Source organism: Liolophura sinensis, chromosome 6 (genome assembly GCF_032854445.1).
Source record: "Liolophura sinensis isolate JHLJ2023 chromosome 6, CUHK_Ljap_v2, whole genome shotgun sequence".
Classification (NCBI taxonomy): Eukaryota; Metazoa; Mollusca; class Polyplacophora; order Chitonida; family Chitonidae; genus Liolophura; species Liolophura sinensis.
Window position 1 is genome coordinate 81,652,086 of NC_088300.1, and position 27,769 is coordinate 81,679,854.

The following is a 27,769-nucleotide window of genomic DNA, read 5'->3' on the forward strand; positions in this document are numbered from 1 at the left end:
GTTTACGGAAATGTCAGCAGATTCACCAACACAGTTTCAATCTGAATTAGCTATGTCATTTATGTTTTACAGAAATGTCAGCAGATTCACCAACACAGTTTCAATCTGAGTTAGCTATGTCATTTATGTTTATGGAAATGTCAGCAGATTCACCAACACAGTTTCAATCTGAATTAGCTATGTCATTCTGTTTACGGAAATGTCAGCAGATTCACCAACACAGTTTCAATCTGAATTAGCTATGTCATTCATGTTTACAGAAATGTCAGCAGATTCACCAACACAGTTTCAATCTGAGTTAGCTATGTCATTCATGTTTACAGAATTGTCAGCAGATATACCAACACAGTTTCAATTTGAGTTAGCTATGTCATTCATGTTTACAGAAATGTCAGCAGATATACCAACACAGTTTCAATCTGAATTAGCTATGTCATTCATGTTCACAGAAATGTAAGCAGATTCACCAACACAGTTTCATTCTGAATTAGCTATGTCATTCATGTTTACGGAAATGTCAGCAGATTCACCAACACAGTTTCAATCTGAATTAGCTATGTCATTCATGTTTACAGAAATGTCAGCAGATATACCAACACAGGTTCAATCTGAATTAGCTATGTCATTAAATGTTTACAGAAATGTCAGCAGATATACCAACACAGCTTCAATCTGAATTAGCTATGTCATTCATGTTTACAGAAATGTCAGCAGATATACCAACACAGGTTCAATCTGAATTAGCTATGTCATTCATGTTTACAGAAATGTCAGCAGATATACCAACACAGGTTCATTCTGAATTAGCTATGTCATTCATGTTTACGGAAATGTCAGCAGATTCACCAACACAGTTTCAATCTGAATTAGCTATGTCATTCATGTTTACAGAAATGTCAGCAGATTCACCAACACAGGTTCAATCTGAGTTAGCTATGTCATTCATGTTTACAGAATTGTCAGCAGATTCACCAACACAGGTTCAATCTGGGTTAGCTATGTCATTCATGTTTACAGAAATGTCAGCAGATTCACCAACACAGTTTCAATCTGAATTAGCTATGTCATTCATGTTTACAGAAATGTCAGCAGATTCACCAACACAGTTTCAATCTGAATTAGCTATGTCATTCATGTTTACAGAAATGTCAGCAGATTCACCAACACAGTTTCAATCTGAATTAGCTATGTCATTCATGTTTACGGAAATGTCAGCAGATTCACCAACACAGTTTCAATCTGAATTAGCTATGTCATTCATGTTTACAGAAATGTCAGCAGATTCACCAACACAGTTTCAATCTGAATTAGCTATGTCATTCATGTTTACGGAAATGTCAGCAGATTCAACCAACACAGTTTCAATCTGAATTAGCTATGTCATTCATGTTTACGGAAATGTCAGCAGATATACCAACACAGTTTCAATCTGAATTAGCTATGTCATTCATGTTCACAGAAATGTAAGCAGATTCACCAACACAGCTTCAATCTGAATTAGCTATGTCATTCATGTTTACAGAATTGTCAGCAGATTATACCAACACAGCTTCAATCTGAATTGGTTATGTCATTCATGTTCACAGAAATGTCAGCAGATTCACCAACACAGTTTCATTCTGAGTTAGCTATGTCATTCATGTTTACGGAAATGTCAGCAGATTCACCAACACAGGTTCAATCTGAGTTAGCTACAACATTAATGTTTACGGAAATGTCAGCAGATTCACCAACACAGATTCAATCTGAGTTAGCTACAACATTAATGTTTACGGAAATGTCAGCAGATTCACCAACACAGTTTCAATCTGAATTAGCTATGTCATTCATGTTTACAGAAATGTCAGCAGATTCACCAACACAGTTTCAATCTGAGTTAGCTATGTCATTCATGTTTACGGAAATGTCAGCAGATTCACCAACACAGTTTCAATTTGAGTTAGCTATGTCATTCATGTTTACAGAATTGTCAGCAGATATACCAACACAGGTTCAATCTGAATTAGCTATGTCATTCATGTTTACAGAAATGTCAGCAGATTCACCAACACAGTTTCATTCTGAGTTAGCTATGTCATTCATGTTTACGGAAATGTCAGCAGATTCACCAACACAGGTTCAATCTGAGTTAGCTACAACATTAATGTTTACGGAAATGTCAGCAGATTCACCAACACAGATTCAATCTGAGTTAGCTACAACATTAATGTTTACGGAAATGTCAGCAGATTCACCAACACAGTTTCAATCTGAATTAGCTATGTCATTCATGTTTACAGAAATGTCAGCAGATTCACCAACACAGTTTCAATCTGAGTTAGCTATGTCATTTATGTTTACGGAAATGTCAGCAGATTCACCAACACAGGTTCAATCTGAGTTAGCTATGTCATTCATGTTTACAGAATTGTCAGCAGATATACCAACACAGGTTCAATCTGAATTAGCTATGTCATTCATGTTTACAGAAATGTCAGCAGATTCACCAACACAGTTTCATTCTGAGTTAGCTATGTCATTCATGTTTACGGAAATGTCAGCAGATTCACCAACACAGGTTCAATCTGAGTTAGCTACAACATTAATGTTTACGGAAATGTCAGCAGATTCACCAACACAGATTCAATCTGAGTTAGCTACAACATTAATGTTTACGGAAATGTCAGCAGATTCACCAACACAGGTTCAATCTGAATTAGCTATGTCATTCATGTTTACAGAAATGTCAGCAGATATACCAACACAGTTTCATTCTGAATTAGCTATGTCATTCATGTTTACAGAAATGTCAGCAGATTCACCAACACAGTTTCAATCTGAATTAGCTATGTCATTCATGTTTACAGAAATGTCAGCAGATTCACCAACACAGTTTCAATCTGAATTAGCTATGTCATTTATGTTTACGGAAATGTCAGCAGATTCACCAACACAGGTTCAATCTGAGTTAGCTATGTCATTCATGTTTACAGAATTGTCAGCAGATTCACCAACACAAATGTCAGAAGATGCACCAACACAGGTTCAATAGTGTGAAGTACACAAAGCAATATTTTATGGCTTCTTTTACACCATATTTATTTACACATGTTTACATTTACATCTACATTAGATGTAGACCTGCATTTCAAGATGCTGTCTCTTTGGTGAAGCCATAAGATTTCAAGGTTAACACAAGTCTTTAACTGAATTAACTAGTGAGTGGTTGTCTGCGTTGTTTAGATGAGAAATATATGTATCTCAAACTTCTTGTATACACTGTCATTTAAGTACAGATAAAGAGCCAGTGTCTGAACATACTTTGTTGTTTGAAGTTGGCGGGAGTGGTCATAAATTTGCCGTGGAGGTCATCAGCCAGTCCATTTCCTTCCACAATAAGGCCATGGATCTGACCATCTGAGAACAGTGTGGAGGCTCCACCACTCTCTGTGACTGACAGGATCAAGACAGGGATGTCCAGGAACTGTGCAGTAAATGCCCTGCAACAACAACATGACATCAGCCCTCTCATGTACAACAGTCAAACCCTGAAACCTAAAGGAACTGTGCAGCAAACACTCTACAACAACAATACATCATCAGCACTCTTGTGTACAACAGTCAATCCCAGTCACTTACAGGGACTGTGCAGCAAACACTCTACAACAACAACACGTCATCAACACTCGTGTACAACAGTCAATATCTGTCACCGGAACTGTGCAGCAAACGCTCCACAATAACAACACATTGACAGCACTCTCGTATACAACAGTCAATCCCTGTTACTTACAGGACAGCTGCTATTACCATGATGTATACAACACAGACAGCTATTATTACCATGGTGAATACAACACAGACAGCTGTTATTACCACGGTGAATACAACACAGACAGCTGTTATTACCACGGTGAATACAACACAGACAGCTGTTATTACCATGATGTATACAACACAGACAGCTCTTATTACCATGGTGAATACAACAGACAGTTGCTATTACCATGGTGAATACAACACAGACAGCTGTTATTACCATGGTGCATACAACACAGACAGCTGTTATTACCATGGTGCATACAACACAGACAGCTGTTATTATCATGATGTATACAACACAGACAGCCGTTATTACCATGGTGAATACAACACAGACAGCTGTTATTACCATGGTGAATACAACACAGACAGCTGTTATTACCATGGTGTATACAACACAGACAGCTGTTATTACCATGGTGCATACAACACAGACAGCCGTTATTACCATGGTGAATACAACACAGACAGCTCTTATTACCATGGATGTATACAACACAGACAGCTATTACCATGATGTATACAACACAGACAGCTGTTATTACCATGATGTTTACAACACAGACAGCCGTTATTACCATGGTGAATACAACACAGACAGCTCTTATTACCATGATGTATACAACACAGACAGCTATTACCATGATGTATACAACACAGACAGCTGTTATCACCATGATGTTTACAACACAGACAGCCGTTATTACCATGGTGAATACAACACAGACAGCTCTTATTACCATGATGTATACAACACAGACAGCTGTTATTACCATGGTGCATACAACACAGGCAGCTGCTATTACCATGATGTATACAACACAGACAGCCGTTATTAGCATGGTGAATACAACACAGACAGCTCTTATTACCATGATGTATACAACACAGACAGCTGTTATTACCATGGTGCATACAACACAGGCAGCTGCTATTACCATGATGTACACAACACAGACACCTGTTATTACCATGATGTATACAACACAGACAGCTGGTTATTACCATGGTGAATACAACACAGGCAGCTGCTATTACCATGATGCATACAACACAGACAGCTGTTATTACCATGGTGAATACAACACAGACAGCCGTTATTACCATGGTGAATACAACACAGACAGCTGTTATTACCATGATGTATACAACACAGACAGCTGTTATTACCATGGTGCATACAACACAGGCAGCTGCTATTACCATGATGTACACAACACAGACACCTGTTATTACCATGATATATACAACACAGGAAGCTGCTATTACCATGATGCATACAACACAGGCAGCTGCTATTACCATGATGTATACAACACAGATAGCTGTTATTACGATGATGTATACAACACAGACAGCTGCTAATACCATGATGTATATAACACAGACAGCTGTTATTACGATGATGTATACAACACAGACAGCTGTTATTACCATGATGTATGCAACACAGGAAGCTGCTATTACCATGATGTATACAACACAGGAAGCTGCTATTACCATGATGTATACAACACAGACAGCTGCTATTACCATGTTGTATACAACACAGACAGCTCTTATAACCATGGTGTATACAAAAACACAGACAGGTGTTATAACACTGGTGCATACAAAAACACAGATAGCTGTTATTACCATGGTGTATACAACTCAGACAGCTGCTATTACAGTAATAACAGCTGGCTGTGTTGTATTCACCATGGTAATAACAACTGTTAGAAAAATGGTGAATACAAACTTACAAATGTTTCTGTGCAAAAGAAAAATGCCAACAGTGCACTTTAATGGTGGTGGTGTATCTTAGATACACCTCATATTTTTTACCTAATATTTACAGGTGTACTATAAGTGTTCTTGAGGTACTAATTGCATAATTGGCAGTACCTCAGATACACCGCAAGTATACCATAGACACACCTCCGTCCAGATATACTACATCCCAATGGTGCATCTCAGATGTGCCTTAAGTATACCTCTAGTACACCTTATAAGGTTATGGGAGGCAGCACACACTAAAGACAAACGGTTAAACAATTCAGATGGGTAGACAAACTTACTTCATGGTGGCAAGGGAAGCCTTTCGGTGAGCAGAGTAAACTAGAATGTATCCATGGTAGATGTCATTTTTCCTCATGCTGGCCCCGTGGTAGGACAGGAAAGTCACCTGGACTTTCTGCTTACAGTAATCCAGGTATGTCTCTAAACTGATGGAGCAATCGCTGTCAGAGGAGATCCGGCAGAACTCATGGCTCAGAAGTGGGCCCAAGGGGATCTCCACGCTGTACGGGTCACCACACATCATACAGATGGCAACTCTGCAGAAAGACAACACACACACACATCATACAGATAGCAACTCTGGAGTAAGACAACACATATCGCACAGATGGCAACTCTGGAGGAAGATAACACATATAACACATATGGCAACTCTGCAGGAAGATAACACACACATCATCATACAGATGGCAACTCTGGAAGATGATAACACACATCAGGCAGATGGCAAATCTGGAGAAAGACAACACACACATATGGATGGCAACTCTAGAGGAAAATAACACACATATCATACAGATGGCAACTCGGGAGGAAGATAACACTCACATCATACAAACGGCTACTCTGCAGGAAGATAACACATATGACACAGGTGGCAACCCTGGAGGAAAGACAACACACACCATACAGATGGCAACTGTGAAGGAAGATAACATCATACAGATGGCAACTCTGAGGAAAGACAACACATATCATATAGATGGCAACTCTGGAGGAAAGACAACACACATCATACAAGTGGCAGCCCTGGATGAAGATAACACGCATACAGATGGCAACTCTGGAGGAAAGGCCAAAGGCCACACACATATCATACAGATTGCAACTCTGGAGGAAAGGCAATGCACCCACCATACAGACGGCAACTCTGAGAAAGATAACGCATATCATACAGATGGCAAATCTGGAGGAAAGACCACACACAAATACACACACACACACACATCATACAGATGACAAATCTGGAGGAATACAACACACACATCATACAGATGGCAACTCTGGAGGAAGGCAACACACACATCATACAGATGGCAACTCTGGACACATCCTACAGATGGCAACTCTAAAGAAAGATAACACATATACAGATGGCAACTCTAAAGGAAGATAACATGCACATCATACAGATGGCAGCTCTGGAGGAAAGAAAACACACATCATACGGATGGCAACGCTGGAGCAAGATAACAAACATCACATACAGGGTGTCCCAGAAGTCGTGCACAATCCTGATTTTCATTTTTTCTTTGCTTCAGATTTAATACTGATTTTAAATTTTTTTCTCTCTTTCAGAGTTAATTATGGCTAATGAACTGAACTGTGTGACACGCGTCAATCACCCGTCATCTGGAAAAATTGTCGGGCTCTAGTGTCAGAGAAACCCTCTGCCAGATAGGCACAAGTTTTGCTAAATCAAGATGGTTTTCTCTGCGGCGGACAAGGAATTATCTGGAGCAACTCTGGAGGAATGACAACACAGATCTTGCAGATGGCAACTCTGGAGAAAAGACAACACAGATCTTACAGATGGCAACTCTGGAGGAAAGACAACACATATCCTACAGATGGTAACTCTAGAGGAATATAACACAAATCATACAGATGGCAACTCTAGAGGAAGATAACACATATCATACAGATGGCAACCCTGGAGAAGACAACACACACACACATCATACAGATGGCAAATCTGGAGGAAAGACAACCCCCATCATACAGATGGCAACTCTGGAGGAAAGACAACACATATCATACAGATGGCAACTCTGGAGAAGACAACACATACACATATCATACAGATGGCAACTCTGGAGGAAAGACAACACATATCATACAGATGGCAACTCTGGAGGAAAGACAACACATATCATACAGATGGCAACTCTGGAGGAAGGCAACACACATCATACAGGTGGCAACTCTTGAGGAAAGACCATACATACACGCATGACAGCTCTGGGGAAAGACAACACACAGACACATATACAGATGGCAACTCTGGAGGAAAGAAAACACACATTGTACGGATAGCAACGCTGGAGGAAAGACAAAACATACGTCATATAGATGACAAGGAAAGACAACACACATCATATAGTACTTGGCTAGCCAACAAATCATATGACATAAAGTCAAAATTCCACGTGGGTGGAGGATTTGAACACACATTATCATATCTTTTACCCCTTCAACACAAAACAGCCAAGTGTTAAATCGGACGAACAGAATGACCTGTTGCCCATCAAGTTGAAGAGACTGGCTGAGAGGTGTAAATCAGGCTGGATATCTCTGCTCACCTAATGTCTGCATCTGAACTGTCCACACAGTCCTGTGGCACATGCGAACAATTTCTTCCCGAGATCACAGACTGTAAGGCTTGCTCTATCTGCTCCATGTAGAATGCCTTTCCTTCTGTCAATGGCTCACTGACTGGAATGTTGATGAAGTCGCTGTGAAGTCTGAAAACGAGAAAGGATGGGTGAACTATTAACACTGAGTTGTCAACTGGTATACAATTGGCAGAACAATACAGTACAGCCCCAGAATACAATCAACAGAACAATACAGTACAGCCCCAGAATACAATCAGCACAGCAATACAGCACAGCCCAGGAATACAATCAGCACAGCAATACAGTACAGCCCAGGAATACAATGAGCAGAACAATACAGTACAGCCCAGGAATACAATCAGCACAGCAATACAGTACAGCCCAGGAATACAATCAGCAGAGCAATACAGTACAGCCCCGGTATACAATCAGCAGAGCAATACAGTACAGCCCCGGTATACAATCAGCAGAACAATACAGTACAGCCCCGGTATACAATCAGCAGAACAATACAGTACAGCCCCGGTATACAATCAGCAGAACAATACAGTACAGCCCCGGTATACAATCAGCAGAGCAATACAGTACAGCCCCGGTATACAATCAGCAGAGCAATACAGTACAGCCCCGGTATACAATCAGCAGAACAATACAGTACAGCCCCGGTATACAATCAGCAGAGCAATACAGTACAGCCCCGGTATACAATCAGCAGAACAATACAGTACAGCCCCGGTATACAATCAGCAGAGCAATACAGTACAGCCCCGGTATACAATCAAAAAAAAAAAAATCATAAACACATGTTCATAGACATGTAAGCTATTCACATACATTTTTCTTTAACTTTTATTGCTGTCCACACATAAAACCGATTTCTGAATTCTTCTGGGTGTTTGTTCAAATCAGATATTGTTAAATATAAATTAACGAATTCCATGATGGCATCTTGTAGTGAAAGGGAGACAGAAAAGAAATATTTAAGGTATACTGTGCCCAGTCAGCCAAAAATTCAAATGTATATAGGTGTAAATGAGACATTATTATTTCTTTTTCTCTGAGAGAAACCTTTCACACAAATCTTTTTTCATTCATGGCTATGTGGGTGCTCTTCCTACATGTTTTTTTTACAAATTCTGCACAAAGTCATACAGACAATTTAAATTGTCCTATATCGTGTTTTCACTTTGTGCTTGTTGTTGTTGCATGGTGTGTCAGCTTCAAAGTGTCAATTTGGCTTTCTGAATTACTGAGTCGCAGATAATTTTTCACTGGCAAATGAGTCCCACAACAAGGAAAACCTACAGAAGAAACAAACGATATTTGTTATTTTCTAACTTTTTACGAGAGCTGAAGAATGTGTTAGTTTTGGCATTTGTGGTGATCCCAGGCCCTGAAACAGTAGGTGATCGAACCGAATGATCACCTGCTGATCGCCGACATAAATTTAGGCAGAACGATTTTTCAATCACCATGCCAAAATCGGGAAACTGAAAATTTTTGAGAAAAGGAATGCCAAATAAATGTATCGGATGACTATCAAATTTTTTTTTAGTTCAATGTCCATAACTGTTAACTTAATGAAGGCATATAATTAGCTAATTAATTCAGGGTAAAGTTTTTATTTGTACTCGTGGTCCTACCCTTGCGACTGACTTCTCACAACATCAGTAGGCCTAAACGTTACCACATAGCTCAGGGGCTGCAGAGACAGTAGATATGCTGCAATCGCATCATACACTTTGCTGTGGGACTTTTGTATCCAGAGGAAACATGGTGTAATATCCATGGGTGAAGAAATTGAGATTCAAAGCATATTGGTAAGTATCGCTGCAAAAAACTTCGCCATTACAAAACCCACAACAAGACAACGTACAAAGTTATTAAATATTTCATTATAAAATTCCCTGGGTTGAGTTATTCATTTGTTCAACATCTAAATCATGTTGAGTGAGTGAGTGAGTGCTTGGGGTTTAACGTCGTACTCAACAATTTTTCAGTCATATGACGACGAAGGAATCATTAGGGTGCATGCACGTGTAATTTGCCTCCTTGTTGCAGGACGGATTTCCATCGCTCTTTTATTTAGTGCTGCATCACTGAGACGACTTACCGAAGGCAAGTAAGCCGCCCCGCCCGAGCCATTATACTGATACGGGTCAACCAGTCGTTGCACTATCCCCTTCATGCTGAACGCCAAGCGAGGAAGTTACAACTTCCTCTTTTAAAGTGTTAGGTGTGACTCGACCAAGGATTGATCCTGGATCTACCGGTCCCGAAGCGGACGCTCTACCAACTGTGCTATCCGGGCCGGTAAATCATGTTGAATAACATATTTATTAATGAACAGATTTTCCGGTACTAATGTATGCGTGTCATTCTGAGAAGCAGTATGACACTTGACCCTCGTCAAGTCTCATGTATACATGTACAACACGTGAATTAAACAATCATTAAACACATAAACACTTTGCCATGGCTAAGGTGCGCAAGCAAAGATGAATCACTGAAGCCACTAATCTTTCTATTGCAGTAAATCATAAAATACCTCTCTCAGACTATCCATCCAGAAACAAAGGAAAATCTGTCTACCAAGCAGCAGGAAGTCTGATAACGATCAAGTTTGCCGACAGTCCAGCCATTGACTTCACATGCACTAACAGAAAGGCGCTGCTAGCCTTTTGTTTTAATTCTGGGTGTCCGACAGTGTTAAATTCCCTAAAATACTTGAGAACAGCCAGGGGCAATAAACTTATAGGATAATTATGTTTACCCATGATTTTAGCCCAGAAACTACGAATGTGCAACATCTTGAGGTGCACAATATTGAGGGCCATCCTAATTACACATGGTGATTGGTTCAATCTTCACATATCCTCTGATGTGATTCGCTGATTGGTTGAAAAGATTCTAATGTGTGCGATTGTAATATTCATAACCTTGTAGCAGATGATATTTTAAATAACTCATCTCAAAGCAGTTTTTCTCACCTAAACGGTTATTTATTTTTGCTGGACAAGTGGCGTGGAAATTTTGTGAGTGAGACTGGATGGCTCTTGGCATTTCTTGCAAAAATGGGTGACAAGAGAAAGGAGGTAAGTAAATAAGTGGACATCTAAAAAGTGGGTTTCTGTGCCGATTTTGACAATGCTGCAACTTTCTGGTGATCGATTTAGGTGATCGATTGGTCATCTTACACAATCGAAAAATCGATCACGTAGAACCTAAATCAGGGGATCGATTTTCTGATCACCCCAAGCAGATGTTATTTCAAGGCCTGTGATCCATTACAAACCTCGCATGGACTCGTAAATCACTACTTAAAAGATTGTCAAAAGCTTATATTTGTATCAAACTCACTTTTTGGTCAGGTGGCTTAAAGACTACCTTATTTGTTTCAAACTCACTTTTTGGTCAGCTGGCTAAAACAATACATGGCCTCTCACAATGCAGTCGCTGTGCATTCAAGTTCAGCTTAGGCTGGCTTCCTTTCTGGCCGTATGTGGAAAGGTCTGTAAGTAACCTGTGGATGGTCGTGGGTTTCCTCTGGGCTGTGCCAGGTTTCCTCCCACCATAATGCTGGTCGCCGAGGTATAAGTGAAATATTCTTGAGTACTCCAACCAAATAAATAAATAAATAAACACTACATGTATTTGTATCCAATTCACTTTTTGGTCAGCCCAGTTTAAAAACTACGTGTAAATTTGTAGTTGAACCAATCTAACTTTTTGGCTTAGCAGGCTTACTCACTTTTTGGTCAGCCCAGTTTAAAAACTATGTGTATATTTGTAGTTGAACCAATCTAACTTTTTGGCTTAGCAGGCTTAAACGATACATGAACATTTTTAGTTGTATCAAGCTCATTCTTTGGCGAGCAGACTTACACACTTAACATACATGTAGTGGTATCATACTCACTTTTTGGCCAGCTGGCGTCCCTCTTCCTCCAAAAAGTCCTGGTCAGCTTTGCTGAGCGCAGCGCTGTGTGCCTGTATGATGACGATCGGCATACCCTGCAGCTGCTGTCCTTCCTCGCACTCCAGGTCAGCCAGCAGGGTGTTCTCAAGGCTAGCTCGCATGTACTCAAATGACTCCTGTGAGTTGTACGCACAAAAACACCCTACAAAACAAGTCAACCTTAGTTTTGGGAAATGCCTATCTAACATGAAAACATGCAGTGATTCAAGGTAGGCAGAAATGGAACTTTATCACAACAACTGTAAAACATACCATGTGGTTTAAACTTGACAGTGGCGAAGGAGTTCTGTGCCAGTGTGACATCCCCATCTATAGGCCTGTAGTCTAGACTGTACACTATGCTACCTTGCATATACTCATCTTCGGGACACAGGTGCTGCAAAAGAGAAGAGAGGATTGTACGCTACCTACAAGAGTGGAGGAACCACGATCACCTAAATATACAACCGTAGCAGGGCTTATACAAGTTGTCTGGACAAGCCTGAGGTGCATATAAAATCAAACATGCCACACAGTAAGCTTCCTTGGTCTCTGCCAATTCTCACAAATAAATTTGACCTACTTGTGTGGCTTCAGATCGTTCTGGTTTTGGGATTGGGATAGCGCAAGTGACTGTGAGCGAAGGCGATTCTCACTAGCTCCCTCTCTGATGTTTGGCCTTTACAAGGAAATCACACCGTACTTCGTCTTACGGTTCGTTTTTGGGAGTATGAAGTCTGGTAAATGTTGTACAGTAGCAAAACTGAAATCGTCTGGGCCAGATTTGAACATTTAAAAGCGGCATGGATTCGCTAAAAAAAGCGTCATATTTTTGTTGAAATACAGAACACGGAGATGTGTGCCACACAGGACTTGAAGCCGTTGAGGTCTAGTCATAACAGACGTGGAACAAGTGACACGGTATTGCCATTGATATATATAAAGTGGTGCTAAGCGGTGTATTTCATCTCTATAAATACATGTATGTTGCCTCTGTATTTTACTATCATTATAGTTACTATTCCATTAGGTAATTCACTATTTCAGTGTCTCTTCATTTTCTTACCAGCAGATTTCTGCGGTAAATTTATGTGACTCGTACCTTGGCCATTAGTCTAGGTTAATCAGACTTGTCTTTTGTCATCGTCTTACACTACTTTTATATGCAATGAAATGAACAATGTTTTTTCTGGACGAGTAAGGACAATATTTCAAGGGAATTAAATCATGAAGAGAATATTCATCTAGATACACTATTAGTTTCTAGTAAAACTTATGAGTGAGGTGCTCATGAAATAATAATGAAAAAAAAATTATTAAAATATTTCAATTTTTTCTTTACCTTTCAACCTACATCATTTTTGACATGTCCTTTTAAAGACTGTAAGTGACTGCCACATATTCCCTAAGCCATTAACACATGACCATTATATCTTGATTTATGACTGAAATATAGTTTGAAAGTTTGCAATATGATATAGGAGGTCAGTTTAAATGAGTTCATATAGGCAATAATGTGATAATAACTTTAATCAATGGAGGGTAAAGTACAAAAATATTCAATTTGTCACCTAAAATGTTCAGTCAACACTAAAAAAAAACTCAATATCAGTCAAAAGACTCAATTTCCTCCCCAGAGTGGTGGTTGGCACAAGGAAAAATGACTTCTACAAGTCCCTGCTGTACTAATCCACTAACGCATTGCCAGATTATTCATCAATATCCCTTCCCCAATCCAACCCTCAGCCGTATTCCCACAAGTCACCCATATTCATCACATTTCAATCACGACCCGTGCATCTTCCCCTACTCTGATATCACAAACTCATCTATATTTTCCCAAATACTCACCTGAATTCACTCTAATCCTCACCAGGACCTCCCCCAATCTAAGTCTGTATCCCTCAAATCTCCAACTGTATCGCCCCTACTCCTCACCTGTATCTCCCTTAATGTATCTCCCTTAATCCTCACCTGTATTTCCCATGATCCTCACTTGTATCTCCCTGAATGTACCTTAATGTACCCTAATACTCATCTGTTTCTTCGCTAATGTATCACCTCTACTCCTCCCCTGTATTTTCCTCAATGTACCGCCATTAATCCCCACCTGTATCTCCCCTAATGTATACCTTCCTAATCCTCACTTGTACCTCTCTGAATGTATCTCCCTACTCCTCACCTGTACCTCCCTCAATGTATTTCCCCTCATCCTCACCTGTACCTCCCTTGATGTTTATCTCCCCTAATTGTCCTCTGTACGCCCCTAATCTTTGCCTACACGTATATCTCACTAATCCTCAATTATATCTCCCCTAATCCACACCTTTACCTCACCAAATGTAGTTCCCCTAATTCTCATCTGTATCCCCTTAATCCTCACCTATATCCCCCAATCCTGACCTATATCTCCCTTAATCCTCGCCTGTATCCCTCCCCCCAAATCCATCTGGAGTTCCTGTATCTTCACTAATCCTCACCAGTATCTACCTAATCCTCACCTATATCACCATTATCCTCACCTATATCTCCCCTTAAGCTTTACAGAAATACAACTCACCCGAATCTCCTTGTACACTTGAGTCGCCAAAGGCTCCTGGCCCAGCAGCACCAAATTCATGGGTCTTTCACCCAAACTGGAGGAATCTGCTCTATTGTCTAACATTTCTGGCCTGCAAAGAAAACAATCATAAACCCAGGTTACTAAGATAGTAGGAATCTCTAGTGGAAACTGAGGGTCAGCTTTAGTCAAGGGCAATATTAAACACTTGTGCCAAGACTGCTCATCTGCATCAAATTTCATCCCTGGACTGATACATGCACATAAGTGACTGACATAAACCTATAACACTTGTTTTCTTACTTTCTTTTTCCAGTAAATAGCCCACATGTAGCTGTGTCATACACAGTATTATGACGAACAGCTATGAACAAATACCCTGTGATTAACTCCAGAAATACCCCACATGTAGCTGTGTCATCCACGGCATTATGACGAACAGCTATGAACAAATACCCTGTGATTAACTCCAGAAATACCCCACATGTAGCTGTGTCATACACAGTATTATGATGAGCAGCTATGAACAAATACCCTGTGATTAACTCCAGTAAATAGCCCACATGTAGCTGTGTCATACACAGTATTATGATGAACAGCTATGAACAAAATACCCTGTGATTAACTCCAGAAATACCCCACATGTAGCTGTGTCATCCACGGCATTATGACGAACAGCTATGAACAAATACCCTGTGATTAACTCCAGTAAATAGCCCACATGTAGCTGTGTCATCCACGGCATTATGATGAACAGCTATGAACAAATACCCTGTGATTAACTCCAATAAATAGCCCACATGTAGCTGTGTCATACACAGTATTATGATGAACAGCTATGAACAAAATACCCTGTGATTAACTCCAGAAATACCCCACATGTAGCTGTGTCATCCACGGCATTATGACGAACAGCTATGAACAAATACCCTGTGATTAACTCCAGAAATACCCCACATGTAGCTGTGTCATCCACAGTCTTATGATGAACAGCTATGAACAAATACCCTGTGATTAACTCCAGTAAATAGCCCACATGTAGCTGTGTCATACACAGTCTTATGATGAGCAGCTATGAACAAATACCCTGTGATTAACTCCAGAAATACCCCACATGTAGCTGTGTCATCCACGGCATTATGACGAACAGCTATGAACAAATACCCTGTGATTAACTCCAGTAAATAGCCCACATGTAGCTGTGTCATCCACGGCATTATGATGAACAGCTATGAACAAATACCCTGTGATTAACTCCAATAAATAGCCCACATGTAGCTGTGTCATACACAGTATTATGATGAACAGCTATGAACAAAATACCCTGTGATTAACTCCAGAAATACCCCACATGTAGCTGTGTCATCCACGGCATTATGACGAACAGCTATGAACAAATACCCTGTGATTAACTCCAGAAATACCCCACATGTAGCTGTGTCATCCACAGTCTTATGATGAACAGCTATGAACAAATACCCTGTGATTAACTCCAGTAAATAGCCCACATGTAGCTGTGTCATACACAGTCTTATGATGAGCAGCTATGAACAAATACCCTGTGATTAACTCCAGTAAATAGCCCACATGTAGCTGTGTCATACACAGTATTATGATGAACAGCTATGAACAAAATACACTGTGATTAACTCCAGTAAATAGCCCACATGTAGCTGTGTCGTAACACCGATTAACACCAGCAGAGATACTGACCTAATTGCTTTAGCTGCTAGCACCTTGGCCACCTGTACATCTATACAGGTGTCTTTAAAGTAACACCTCTCACGAGATGGACACTGGATAAAGCCCAGGTGATTCAAAATCATTACTTTTCTATCCTCTTCTAATCTATGAAGCACTTTGTATCTGAAACAACAAAAGAAAACTGTTTGTGAAATGTGAAATGACAAGTATATGGTGAGACTTTAAACACTATTATCAGCCGTTGCTTATAAAATATAAAACATCTGAATTTCATTGCAGTATTGAACACTTGTCAAAAATGACAAGTGCATGTTTTTATCAAAACTACTGCAAAACATGCACAGCACTATAGGATGCCCTCTTTTCTTGCCAATAAAATCAGGCTATGGACTATGACAGTGCTATATGAAAATGTGAACTAAACTATCCATTAAATCAAGTTTCATGTAATAAATAAGCACAGCCATTTTGGAGATACAGAATACAAGGGTACAGAAAAGCATACAGAAAAAAAGAGAAACATAGAGACCAATTCAGTGAAACAGGAGACAAAGATGACTACATGTACCTATATGACAGTTCATAATGACAATGCATAAGTTATCTATGTAAGTGTAAGAGAGCAAATGAACAATGCATAATTTATCTATGTAAGTATTAGACGGTACCTGGACCATACATAAGTTATCTATGTAAGTATAAGACAGTACCTGGACAATACATAAGTTATCTATGTAAGTATAAGACAGTGCCTGGACAATACATAAGTTATCTATGTAAGTATAAGACAGTACCTGGACAATACATAAGTTATCTATGCAAGTATAAGACAGCACCTGAACAATACATAAGTTATCTATGCAAGTATAAGACAGCACCTGAACAATATATAAGTTATCTATGCAAGTATAAGACAGCACCTGAACAATATATAAGTTATCTATGTAAGTATAAGACAGTACCTGGACAATACATAAGTTATCAATGTAAGTATAAGACAGTGCCTGGACAATACATAAGTTATCTATGTAAGTATAAGACAGTACCTGGACAATACATAAGTTATCTATGCAAGTATAAGACAGCACCTGAACAATACATAAGTTATCTATGCAAGTATAAGACAGCACCTGAACAATACATAAGTTATCTATGTAAGTATAAGAGAGTACCTGGATAATACATAAGTTATCTATGTAAGTATAAGACACCAAATGAACAATGCATAAGTTATCTATGCAAGTATAAGACAGCACCTGAACCGCTGGTACGACCATGTGTGTTCTACAAACATGACTGACAGCCTTACCTGTAATCTGTCTCTAAAGCATTTGTGATCTCTTTTAAGTCCAGTGGTGTAAGCCTGCCTGTGGGGTTGAGCTGAGTAAACAGCTCTGTCTTCTCCCATAGCAGCTCCTGGAATTGGTCGCGAGTGCGCATGCGCAGCTCCGCCTGGTGGCTGTCATACACCTGTAGCCGCTCGTGCTCTTCCAGACTGTTAAAACATTCCTTCCCAACAAAGAAGACATAAGCCTCACTTAGGGGCTTCCCAGGTGTGACATGGCCACTTTCCTCCAACAGTTCCTTAAACTGCTTCTTCAGTCTGAAAATTAACATGTTAAAGCACTTAAAATCAGATGTCACGTTTACTGCATTGTGATTTGACATTTTTTTACCGGAATTTGATTATCAAGGGACATTAGTCATTCAAACACAAAAATTCCACAACTGTGCATAGAGGTTGTGCAAGGAACGCACTTGGAATAGAGTACTGCACATGGGACAGAGAAAAATCCAAGTAACAGATTCATAAAACCAGATTCTGTATAAAATGTAGATACGATGAGGGCACACCCTATATATCCCTGAATATCAACAAATGCAACATTAAAGTTATATGAACTCTTCTGTAATGCCAGGTGCCAGAAACTTACTCTAGTTTTTTATGCTGAGCCTGTAATGCATTCATGTGATTCCTAAAGTAAGTCTCAGCTTCGGGGGACTTGAGCAAATCAAACGGAAGTCGAGTTTCCTCGTAATTGTCTACGAAGTTGGAGTACTTCCAGGAATCTGTTTCCTCTGGACACACATCCACAAACAAACTGTCAAAGTCTCGGTGTTGTCGTATGTATCTCTGACAAGCTGGCCAACTTCTGCAACAGACACAACTACATGAGTAAACAGGTGTGTTTTCCATGCAAGCATACAACAACAGTGACGTCAGTGAGAGTCCAGAGCCATCAGTACAGAGCTGTAACAGTGGTATGTTAACTGCAATGAAAACTTGTCTTTATATACAGCCTTTAAAATAAATAAACAAATTTATACATACATCAACTAAAAAACAAAACAATCCAAAACCATTAGCTGTACACAGTATAGAAGAGATTACTTGTACCTTTCAACCCTGGGTGACGTCAGTACAGCAGAAAGAGAGAGGCAACTCACCGTTCAGAACTGATGTCTAAACTGAGTCTCTGCTGACCATGGAATTTGGGTGGTTGACGTAACCAAAAAATCTGTCACGAGTTTAAAGCCTTCGCTGCCTAATAAAGTCATCTACAGTACTTCCTAGCACATTATTTCCTTTTATCTACTGTAACTTTGGCGATGCCCATTTAATTTGCATATGAAGTTGGTTGTATAGCAGTACAGTTTACCACCATACATGTCCAGCAGAATCCTCAGATAGTACAATGGCTACATGGGGGGAGGGGGGCACTGTCATAGCAGGGGTGGATCAGATAGCATCACGGCACCAAATAACGGCTTTTCGTTCACAGTCGTATCAGTGCTTATCTTTCTTTTAAGACAAGTTCTAAAATAACCTGGGAAGACGTAGCTCTAACAACCGACACAACTTTTATTTTGTGGTAGCTGTCGCTGAGGATAGCAGCCTTGTGTACGTAATAAAGTAAGATACCCGTTGAGCCCTATGCGGTTCACAGCTGATCTCCACACAGTGTAACAGCCTCTGGGTAAGGTCAGTACTGCACAGCACAGACAGATAGACAACTCACCTGTCAAAGCTGATCTCTCTACATAATGTAACAGCCTCTGGGTAAGGTCAGTACAGGACAGCATAGACAGATAGACAACTCACCTGTCAAAGCTGATCTCTCTACATAATGTAACAGCCTCTGGGTAAGGTCAGTACAGGACAGCATAGACAGATAGACAACTCACCTGTCAAAGCTGATCTCTCTACATAATGTAACAGCCTCTGGATAAGGTTAGTACAACACACCTATCAGAAATGATGCCTTCACTGTGTAACAGCCTCTGGGTAAGGTCAGTACAGCATAGCACAGACAGACAGCTCGCCTGTCAGAGCTGATGCCTACTCTGTGTAACAGTCTCTGCGTAAGGTGAGTAGAGCAGATAGACAGACAACTCACCTGTCAGAGCTGATCTCTACACAGTGTAACAGCCTCTGGGTAAGGTCAGTACAGCAGACAGACAGGCAACTCACCTGTCAAAGCTGATCTCTACACTGTGTAACAGCCTCTGGGTAAGGTCAGTACAGCAGACAGACCGGCAACTCATCTGTCAGAGCTGATCTCTACACAGTGTAACAGCCTCTAGGTAAAGTCAGTACAGCAGACAGGCAACTCATCTGTCAGAGCTGATGTATACACTGTGTAACAGCCTCTGGGTGAGGTCAGTACAGCAGACAACTCACCTGTCAGAGCTGACTTCTACACTGTGTAACAGCCTCTGGGTGAGGTCAGTACAGCAGACAACTCACCTGTCAGAGTTGATCTCTACACAGTGTAACAGCCTCTAGGGAAGGTGAGTACAGCAGACAGATAGGCAACTCACCTGTCAGAGCTGATGTCTACACTGTGTAACAGCCTCTGGTTGAGGACATTACAGTAGACAACTCACCTGTCAGAGTTGATCTCTACACAGTGTAACAGCCTCTGGGTAAGGTCAGTACAGCAGTCAAATTGGTAACTCACCTGTCAGAGCTGATGTCTACACTGTGTAACAGCCTCTGGGTGAGGTCAGATCAGTACAGCACAGCACAGAAAGACAGACAACTCACCTGTCAGAGCTTATGTCTACACAGTGTAATAGCCTCTAAGTAAGGGACCGTTACCATAAAGCGTTTGCTTCAGGTTTAGTTAAAACGAATGAAACAAAGGAACTCAAACGATGAGTGTTCAGGTCGTTTTTTTCCTTGGAGCCGATAACTGGAAACAGTCAAAGAGGAAGCAGGCCTGGTGAAAGTAGTCCCGCTAGCACAGCAGGGAATGTTGACTACAACAACTTCTCGCTTCACTGATCACAACTGTCAGGATACCGCCCAGCTGTATTAACCACGTAAATCATTTCTACAAGACACCTTGACAACGCAGTAAATTAAATACCAAATTAGTATAAGAATCTGTTTTCGTTTTTCTTTTTTTTAAATTTGGCTTTCTAACCTTTTAGTTACCTGGTTGAAGGAAATGGTATGTATCCAATGAGTCGATTGTTATGTAGCATGATTTATAGGGAACTCTCCACCTAGCATGTCTTGAATTTACCGAAAACTTCCATAACGTCTCTTGTATGGGGTCTTCATGTGATTGGAAGTCAAAGAACTGCCGTTTCATCAATGAGTAATGCTGTGTTTCATGTGTGAATAAAGCTTTTGAAAAACACCAGTGAGGGAAAACAATTGTGCCCCAACACAGAAGTGGTGTCCCTTTACTGGTCACTTATCTACCTTGGCGGGAGAATGACATCAATCTGACAGACCATTCTCAAATATAGGGAGGATGGGGAGGCTCATTGGTAGGACATCAATTTGCTGAATATCATTTTACTTTACAACCTACCTTCGAAAACAAAAAGAAGTCAAGAAAGATATTTCTAATTATTTACAGGAGTATTTGTATTCATGTACAGTGTACACTTTTGTCACAATTATTTCAAAGCCCACTGTTATCAAGCTATGTGGGGAGAATTCATCAGTCACTGGGTAGGGTGGCGGGTATTTGATGCTGGGGCATGCTATAAGCAGTTTGATAGAAAGTATAAACAATGTTTGCTCAGTTCACAACAAAGTTTGAGCGGTTCGACCTAACCGAAAAGATTAAAGGCCCAGATTTGGACAAACATCCATTGCACAACACAGCTGTCAGCATTCAACATCGGCTGGAACAAAACCAGCTGGACCTTGTATGTCCTGGCACACGTGTACTTGTACGGTGCAGCCCAGGCCTATGAGACCACACATTTACTGGGTGTCGGAAGACTTGGGAATATGGCGAAAATATTTAAGTGCGAAACTCAAGCTTTCTTTTGGAAGGTTTCATGAGTGTAACAACTGTAGTTGTTGCTTCTTTGCAAACTGCCGGTTTACACAACGATGTTTAAACATATCACAATGCAGTGGCCTACAAATACAGGGATTCCTTTGATTCCCTTAAATCGGTTAAACCGAATGGGCAAACGAAGGGTGTAGATCAAGTTTGCTTTTTTGGAGAAAAAAAAAAAATAAATGAATACAAACGAGTTATGGGGACAGTCCCTAAGGTCAGTACAGCAGACAGGCAACTCACTTGTTAGAGCTGATGTCTACCCTGTGTAACAGCTTCTGGGTGAGGTCAGTACAGCACAGACAGACAGGCAACCCACCTGTCAGAGTTGATCTCTACACTATGGAAGAACGTTTAGGTAAGGTCAGTGCAGCACAGACAGACAAACAGACAGACAGACAAACAACTCACCTGTCTGAGATGACGTCCAAACTAGGTAAAAATCTTTGCAGGATGTCAGGTAAGCGTGACAAGAAATGCTGCTCCCGTTTTCGCACTTGGTCCTCCCTCAGAGCATTACAATGTTGTCTGAAAAGCTTCCGAGCTTTGTCTGTTCCAAACAATTCAACATAATGAATGTAGTCTGGCTTTGTCTCAAATTTTTTCCTCCAAGTTGCCCAGACTGATTTGGCCTCAATGACGTGAGATCGCAACAAATTGCGATAGGCTTCCACAGCCACATCCAGAATCTCTTTGCGCGCCCGAGCTGCATCAGCATAGGGCACATTTTTAGTTCTTGTTTTAGTTTTGTCTATGAGATGAGCAAGGGTCATGAAGGCAAGCTCAACATTGACATTGTTGTGAGCTGAGGTTTCCACCAGAGGCACATTCCCACGAAACTCCTTACGTCCGCACAGTTTTTCTACTTCCTTACAGTACCGCTCGTCTGCATCGTCATTCTTGGTGGTCACCATGACAATGGGTTTCTTGGTCTTGATAACGTTGGCCATCATATTGGTGATGAACTCCACCTGTCTCTCCAGGGGGCGCTGCTGTACCACACTAACATCAAACACACAGAGAAAGCCATCCACGTTCAGCCGTCCCTCAGGCATTAGCTTCTGCTCATATGTGCTGTCTGTCTCTATACCTATAAAATCATACAAGAAAACTATTAGCTTGTACATGTAAGTAGTGTAAGTAGGGTCAATGGGATGCGAGACATACATGTACAGTAGTATCAAGCGAGTGGGGAGTGTAACATCAAGAAAGACAATCTCAGAAAATGTAGTGACACTCTCTTTTCTGAAAGGCAGACTCAGAATGAGGACTGTCACATCAGCATTAGAGTCAAACCAACATCAGAATGAAGAGTGTGACATTAGCATTAGAGTCAAACCAACATCAGAATGAAGAGTGTGACATTAGCATTAAGGTCAAACCAACATCAGAATGAAGAGTGTGACATCAGCATTAGAGTCAAACCAACATCAGAATGAAGAGTGTGACATCAGCATTAGAGTCAAACCAACATCAGAATGAAGAGTGTGACATTAGCATTAGAGTCAAACCAACATCAGAATGAAGAGTGTGACATCAGCATTAGAGTCAAACCAACATCAGAATGAAGAGTGTGACATCAGCATTAGAGTCAAACCAACATCAGAATGAAGAGTGTGACATTAGCATTAGAGTCAAACCAACATCAGAATGAAGAGTGTGACATTAGCATTAAGGTCAAACCAACATCAGAATGAAGAGTGTGACATCAGCATTAGAGTCAAACCAACATCAGAATGAAGAGTGTGACATCAGCATTAGAGTCAAACCAACATCAGAATGAAGAGTGTGACATCAGCATTAGAGTCAAACCAACATCAGAATGAAGAGTGTGACATTAGCATTAGAGTCAAACCAACATCAGAATGAAGAGTGTGACATCAGCATTAGAGTCAAACCAACATCAGAATGAAGAGTGTGACATCAGCATTAGAGTCAAACCAACATCAGAATGAAGAGTGTGACATCAGCATTAGAGTCAAACCAACATCAGAATGAAGAGTGTGATATCAGCATTTGAATCAAACCAACATCAGAATGAAGAGTGTGACATCAGCATTAGAGTCAAACCAACATCAGAATGAAGAGTGTGACATCAGCATTAGAGTCAAATCAACATCAGAATGAAGAGTGTGACATCAGCATTAGAGTCAAACCAACATCACAATGAAGAGTGTGACATTAGCATTAGTGTCAAATCAGCCTCAGAATGGAGAGTGTCACATCAGCATTAGTCAAGAGTCAAGACAGCCGAAGATTGAAGTGTGTTTCATTAACACTCTAAAGACTAACAGCCACACTCAAAATACACTTGTATTACAGGTGAGTCTTACCTAGCTGCTCCTTGCAAATGTACATGAGTTTCTCCGCAGACTGCACCTTTGTTGTAGCACAACGTTTGGTGTAGGCCTCAATACGACCCGTCCTAAATGGCTGAAATGACACATCATCAACAAACTCTGTCTGTTCCACAACATGGAATGTAAAGTCGCTGCCCTCGTCTGTCTTGGTGGTCTCCCCCCAGTAGAGGAAATGGTCATTGTTGATTACGCGTCCTCCAAAGTCGCTCTGGCTGAGGACAGAGATGTGGTCAGTGTGGTAATCGTCGGCCAGTGGGTGCATGAAGCGGTTACACAGGCAGGACTTTCCCACTCCTGCCAGCCCCTTCTCACGTTCAGTCCCTGACAGCCCAATCACGCTCACATTAAACACGCGCCCCTCCGACTTCTTCGCCATGTTGTTCTCAGGCCCACCTAGGCCTCTGTCTGTCCAGGTTAAATACAGGCATGAATCACACACATGCGCTACATGATCAACAGGTGAGTGGTGGCACTCAGTCGAGAGGTGCCACTGAGTCCTGGTGTATATCCTCAGGAGGGTGTACTCGTGTGAATGGCATGGAACTGCTGAGGGTGAGATTGTGGGCAGGGCATACTGACGACCTCCTCTTCAGGTAGACAGATCATTGGACAATTACACACTGGACTGGATAAATCACAACAGTGTCCAGGAGAAAATCACATGGTCAGGCCCACATGACAACACCACTGAGTCACTACTGTATGTGCTGGCCTAGATTACAGGAATGAGAGTTAAGTACAAGTCTATCACTTAGCAGAATTATCACACTGTCACTGTGTTCTGAATTGATTAATTGACATGCAGAATGCTAGAGAGATACATGTACATACACGTACACCAGGATGTCCCAAGTATCACTGCATGGCCTGACAGTCCCTCTTAACTCCCAGAATGAGACACCAGCATCTCTCTGTGAACACAACTCTAGGGCTTGGCTTTTGGACAGTCTGAAAACATGAAATTGTCAGCAGTATTAATTACCATATGAGAGTGAATGGCTAATGAACAATTGCCGTCCTCCCTCTTCCTCTACTTCCCAGTCTACCATCAGCAGTAGTCAACACAGTGTGTGTATGGGACATTGTCAACACAGTGTGAGTACTGGACCCTGTCAACAGGGTGTATGTATGGGACACTGTCAACACAGTGTGAGTACTGGACACTGTCAACACAGTTCATGTATGGGACATTGTCAACACAGTGTGTTGATGGGACACTGTCAACACAGTGTGTGTATTGGGCATTGTCAACAGGGTGTGTGTATCGGGCATTGTCACCAGCGTGTGTATGGGACATTGTCAACACAGTGTGTGCGTAAGTAAAATATATGTAGTGACAATGTCGTATTAAAGGGGAACATTATAACAATATCTATAACTGTCAAAAACATAAACCAGCATATTAGTGTTAACTATATGACATCTAAGAACTTTCCCCAACTACTTTTGAACTCCCTCCAAATTAAGAATACAAGTGTAAAGTATACAATTTCCACCCTGGGCTAATTCGTCTGCAGTCAACCTACTTGACCAAATCGGCGGCTGACATGAGGTACCTAACTAAACTAAAGGCAGGTCTCATGACTGTTACTGCATGGCGTCAGATGTCATCTACATGTAGGCCGCTGTTAATGTGTGATTTCAGATGTCATCTACATATAGGCCACTGTTACTGTGTGATGTCAGGTGTCATCTACATATAGGCCACTGTTAATGTGTGATGTCGGGTGTCATCTACATGTAGGCCACTGTTAATGTGTGATGTCAGATGTCATCTACATGTAGGCCACTGTCACTGTATGACATCAACTGACACCTGACGTGTTACTGGTTTGACCTGACCCTACCAAACCTGACCCGACTAGACGTATACATGTTGGTCTATATGCACCATGTACACGTAAGACATGGTGTGTATATAGACAACATGTAAGTGTACCATGTATGAGATGGTGTGTATACAGGCAACATGTAAGTGTACCATGTATGAGATGGTGTGTATACAGACCACATGGAAGTGTACCATGTATGAGATGGTGTGTATACAGGCAACGTGTAAGTGTACCATGTATGAGATAGTCTACCATGTACGAGATAGTGTGTATACAGGCAACGTGTAAGTGTACCATGTATAAGATGGTGTGTATACAGGCAACGTGTAAGTGTACCATGTGTGAGATGGTGTGTGTACAGGCAACACATACCTGTACCATGTAGAAGATGGTGTGTGTACAGGCAACACATACCTGTACCATGTAGAAGATGTGTACGTATGTATGTATGTCTCCTTGTTTTAACAATTTTCCAGTCATATGATGTGTGTACATATACTGTGTCTTCTTGAGGCATGGAGAGTCCATGCCGCCACTGAAGAGTCATGTTAAAGACACCAGACATGACTCCTCCCAGTCACATTTTACTGACACTGGGCCAACGAATCATTTTTCCTTGCTCTAACCACCAAATTCCATGTACCAAGAAAGGCAACAACAAGTACCATTTTTAAAGTCTTTGGTATGACCTCACCCAGGTTTGATCCTTGGTCTCCTGACTTTCAGGAGGATGCTCTCAGACGTGGTCAGGAGATGGTGTGTATACAGACATCGTGTAAATTCCACACAAAGGTGTTAACCCGGCAGATGAATGGAACTCTTTCTACACAACATATGTACATAGTAAATGATTATGGCTTTACACGGCCACTGGTATTATTTCACCCATATTGTGATGAGATATGATTATCTGTAAAGACACAGGGTGTCAAAAGTAAAATGGCATTCGACAGTTAAAGAAACACTAAAGTAAAAGAACCGCTGAGCAAGACACTTAGTCCCTCAGTTCCAGTGTCTTGGGTAGTGGGATGGGTTATGGGATGAGTAATGAGACGGCAGAGTTAAGTGTAAATACAGTCGTCTATACCAGGAAAGTAAATTAGCCCATTAAATTCTAGGAGGTTGTGTCTATCATTCTACGACTAGGATGCAGGAAGTAAACCGTTTTCTAAACCCAGCACCATTTTCCGTCAGTGACTCGGGCAAAATCTAATGTAATAAGTATGTAACGAGAGTGAAGACAGCAATGTCAGGCGGTTGACACCGTCAGGTCCTTTACAATGTGTCGGCTAGCAACTTTTGCAGACGACCAAAATGCAAATGGGATACGAGAACCAAGGAAGCGCTTGACAAACCCACCTGCTTGCTGGTTACTTATTGTGGCGTACTCAGGACCTGTAAAATACTGGTATAATGGCCTCAAAAGATATGTAGCTTTATCTCTACATTATGACTCGGTGGAATATACGAATTTACAGCTGCAAACCTCATCTCATCGACCTGTCCCACGCCATATTGATCGACTTCGGCTCTGAATTAGTACTGCTACAGCCTCCGCTTCGTATTTACGTCAGGTTGCTTTTGTTCTTCATTGTACCATCAATCACTATTACTGTCCACTTACTTACACCATACTATTTCCAGAGTTCACGCTGTCAGTTTTGCTCCTCAAATATCGCGTTCTCTCTGTAGCACACTACGATGATATGGCCGAGGTAAAGAAAAGCTAGAAAACGACAGAGTGACGCAGTGTTGAAACGCCTTCGCTGATTGGTGAACATAACATTATTATAATACCTATCAAAGCTCTTGAACACCTTTAACTGCTCTTCTTGGTGTGCTGAC

At 40.9% G+C, this 27,769-nt stretch overlaps 1 protein-coding gene across 2 annotated transcripts in view; it reads right to left on the reverse strand.

Annotated features, from left to right (window-relative positions):
• Positions 1 to 27,438, reverse strand: part of LOC135468582 (rho GTPase-activating protein 5-like) — a 77,168-nt gene extending 49,730 nt beyond the window's left edge. For both annotated transcript variants that reach the window (XM_064746921.1, XM_064746920.1), the window contains exons 1-12: positions 27,284 to 27,438; positions 24,066 to 25,040; positions 22,144 to 22,822; positions 18,358 to 18,576; positions 17,733 to 18,026; positions 16,433 to 16,585; positions 14,720 to 14,831; positions 12,433 to 12,556; positions 12,121 to 12,322; positions 8,166 to 8,327; positions 5,862 to 6,119; positions 3,301 to 3,479 (exon numbers count right to left, since the gene is read on the reverse strand). In XM_064746921.1, coding sequence (XP_064602991.1) covers positions 3,301 to 3,479; positions 5,862 to 6,119; positions 8,166 to 8,327; positions 12,121 to 12,322; positions 12,433 to 12,556; positions 14,720 to 14,831; positions 16,433 to 16,585; positions 17,733 to 18,026; positions 18,358 to 18,576; positions 22,144 to 22,822; positions 24,066 to 24,468 — 2,785 coding nt within the window. In that variant the 5' untranslated portion in view covers positions 24,469 to 25,040; positions 27,284 to 27,438. The remainder of the gene's footprint in view (positions 1 to 3,300; positions 3,480 to 5,861; positions 6,120 to 8,165; positions 8,328 to 12,120; positions 12,323 to 12,432; positions 12,557 to 14,719; positions 14,832 to 16,432; positions 16,586 to 17,732; positions 18,027 to 18,357; positions 18,577 to 22,143; positions 22,823 to 24,065; positions 25,041 to 27,283) is intronic.
• Between the last annotated feature and the right edge of the window lie 331 nt (positions 27,439 to 27,769).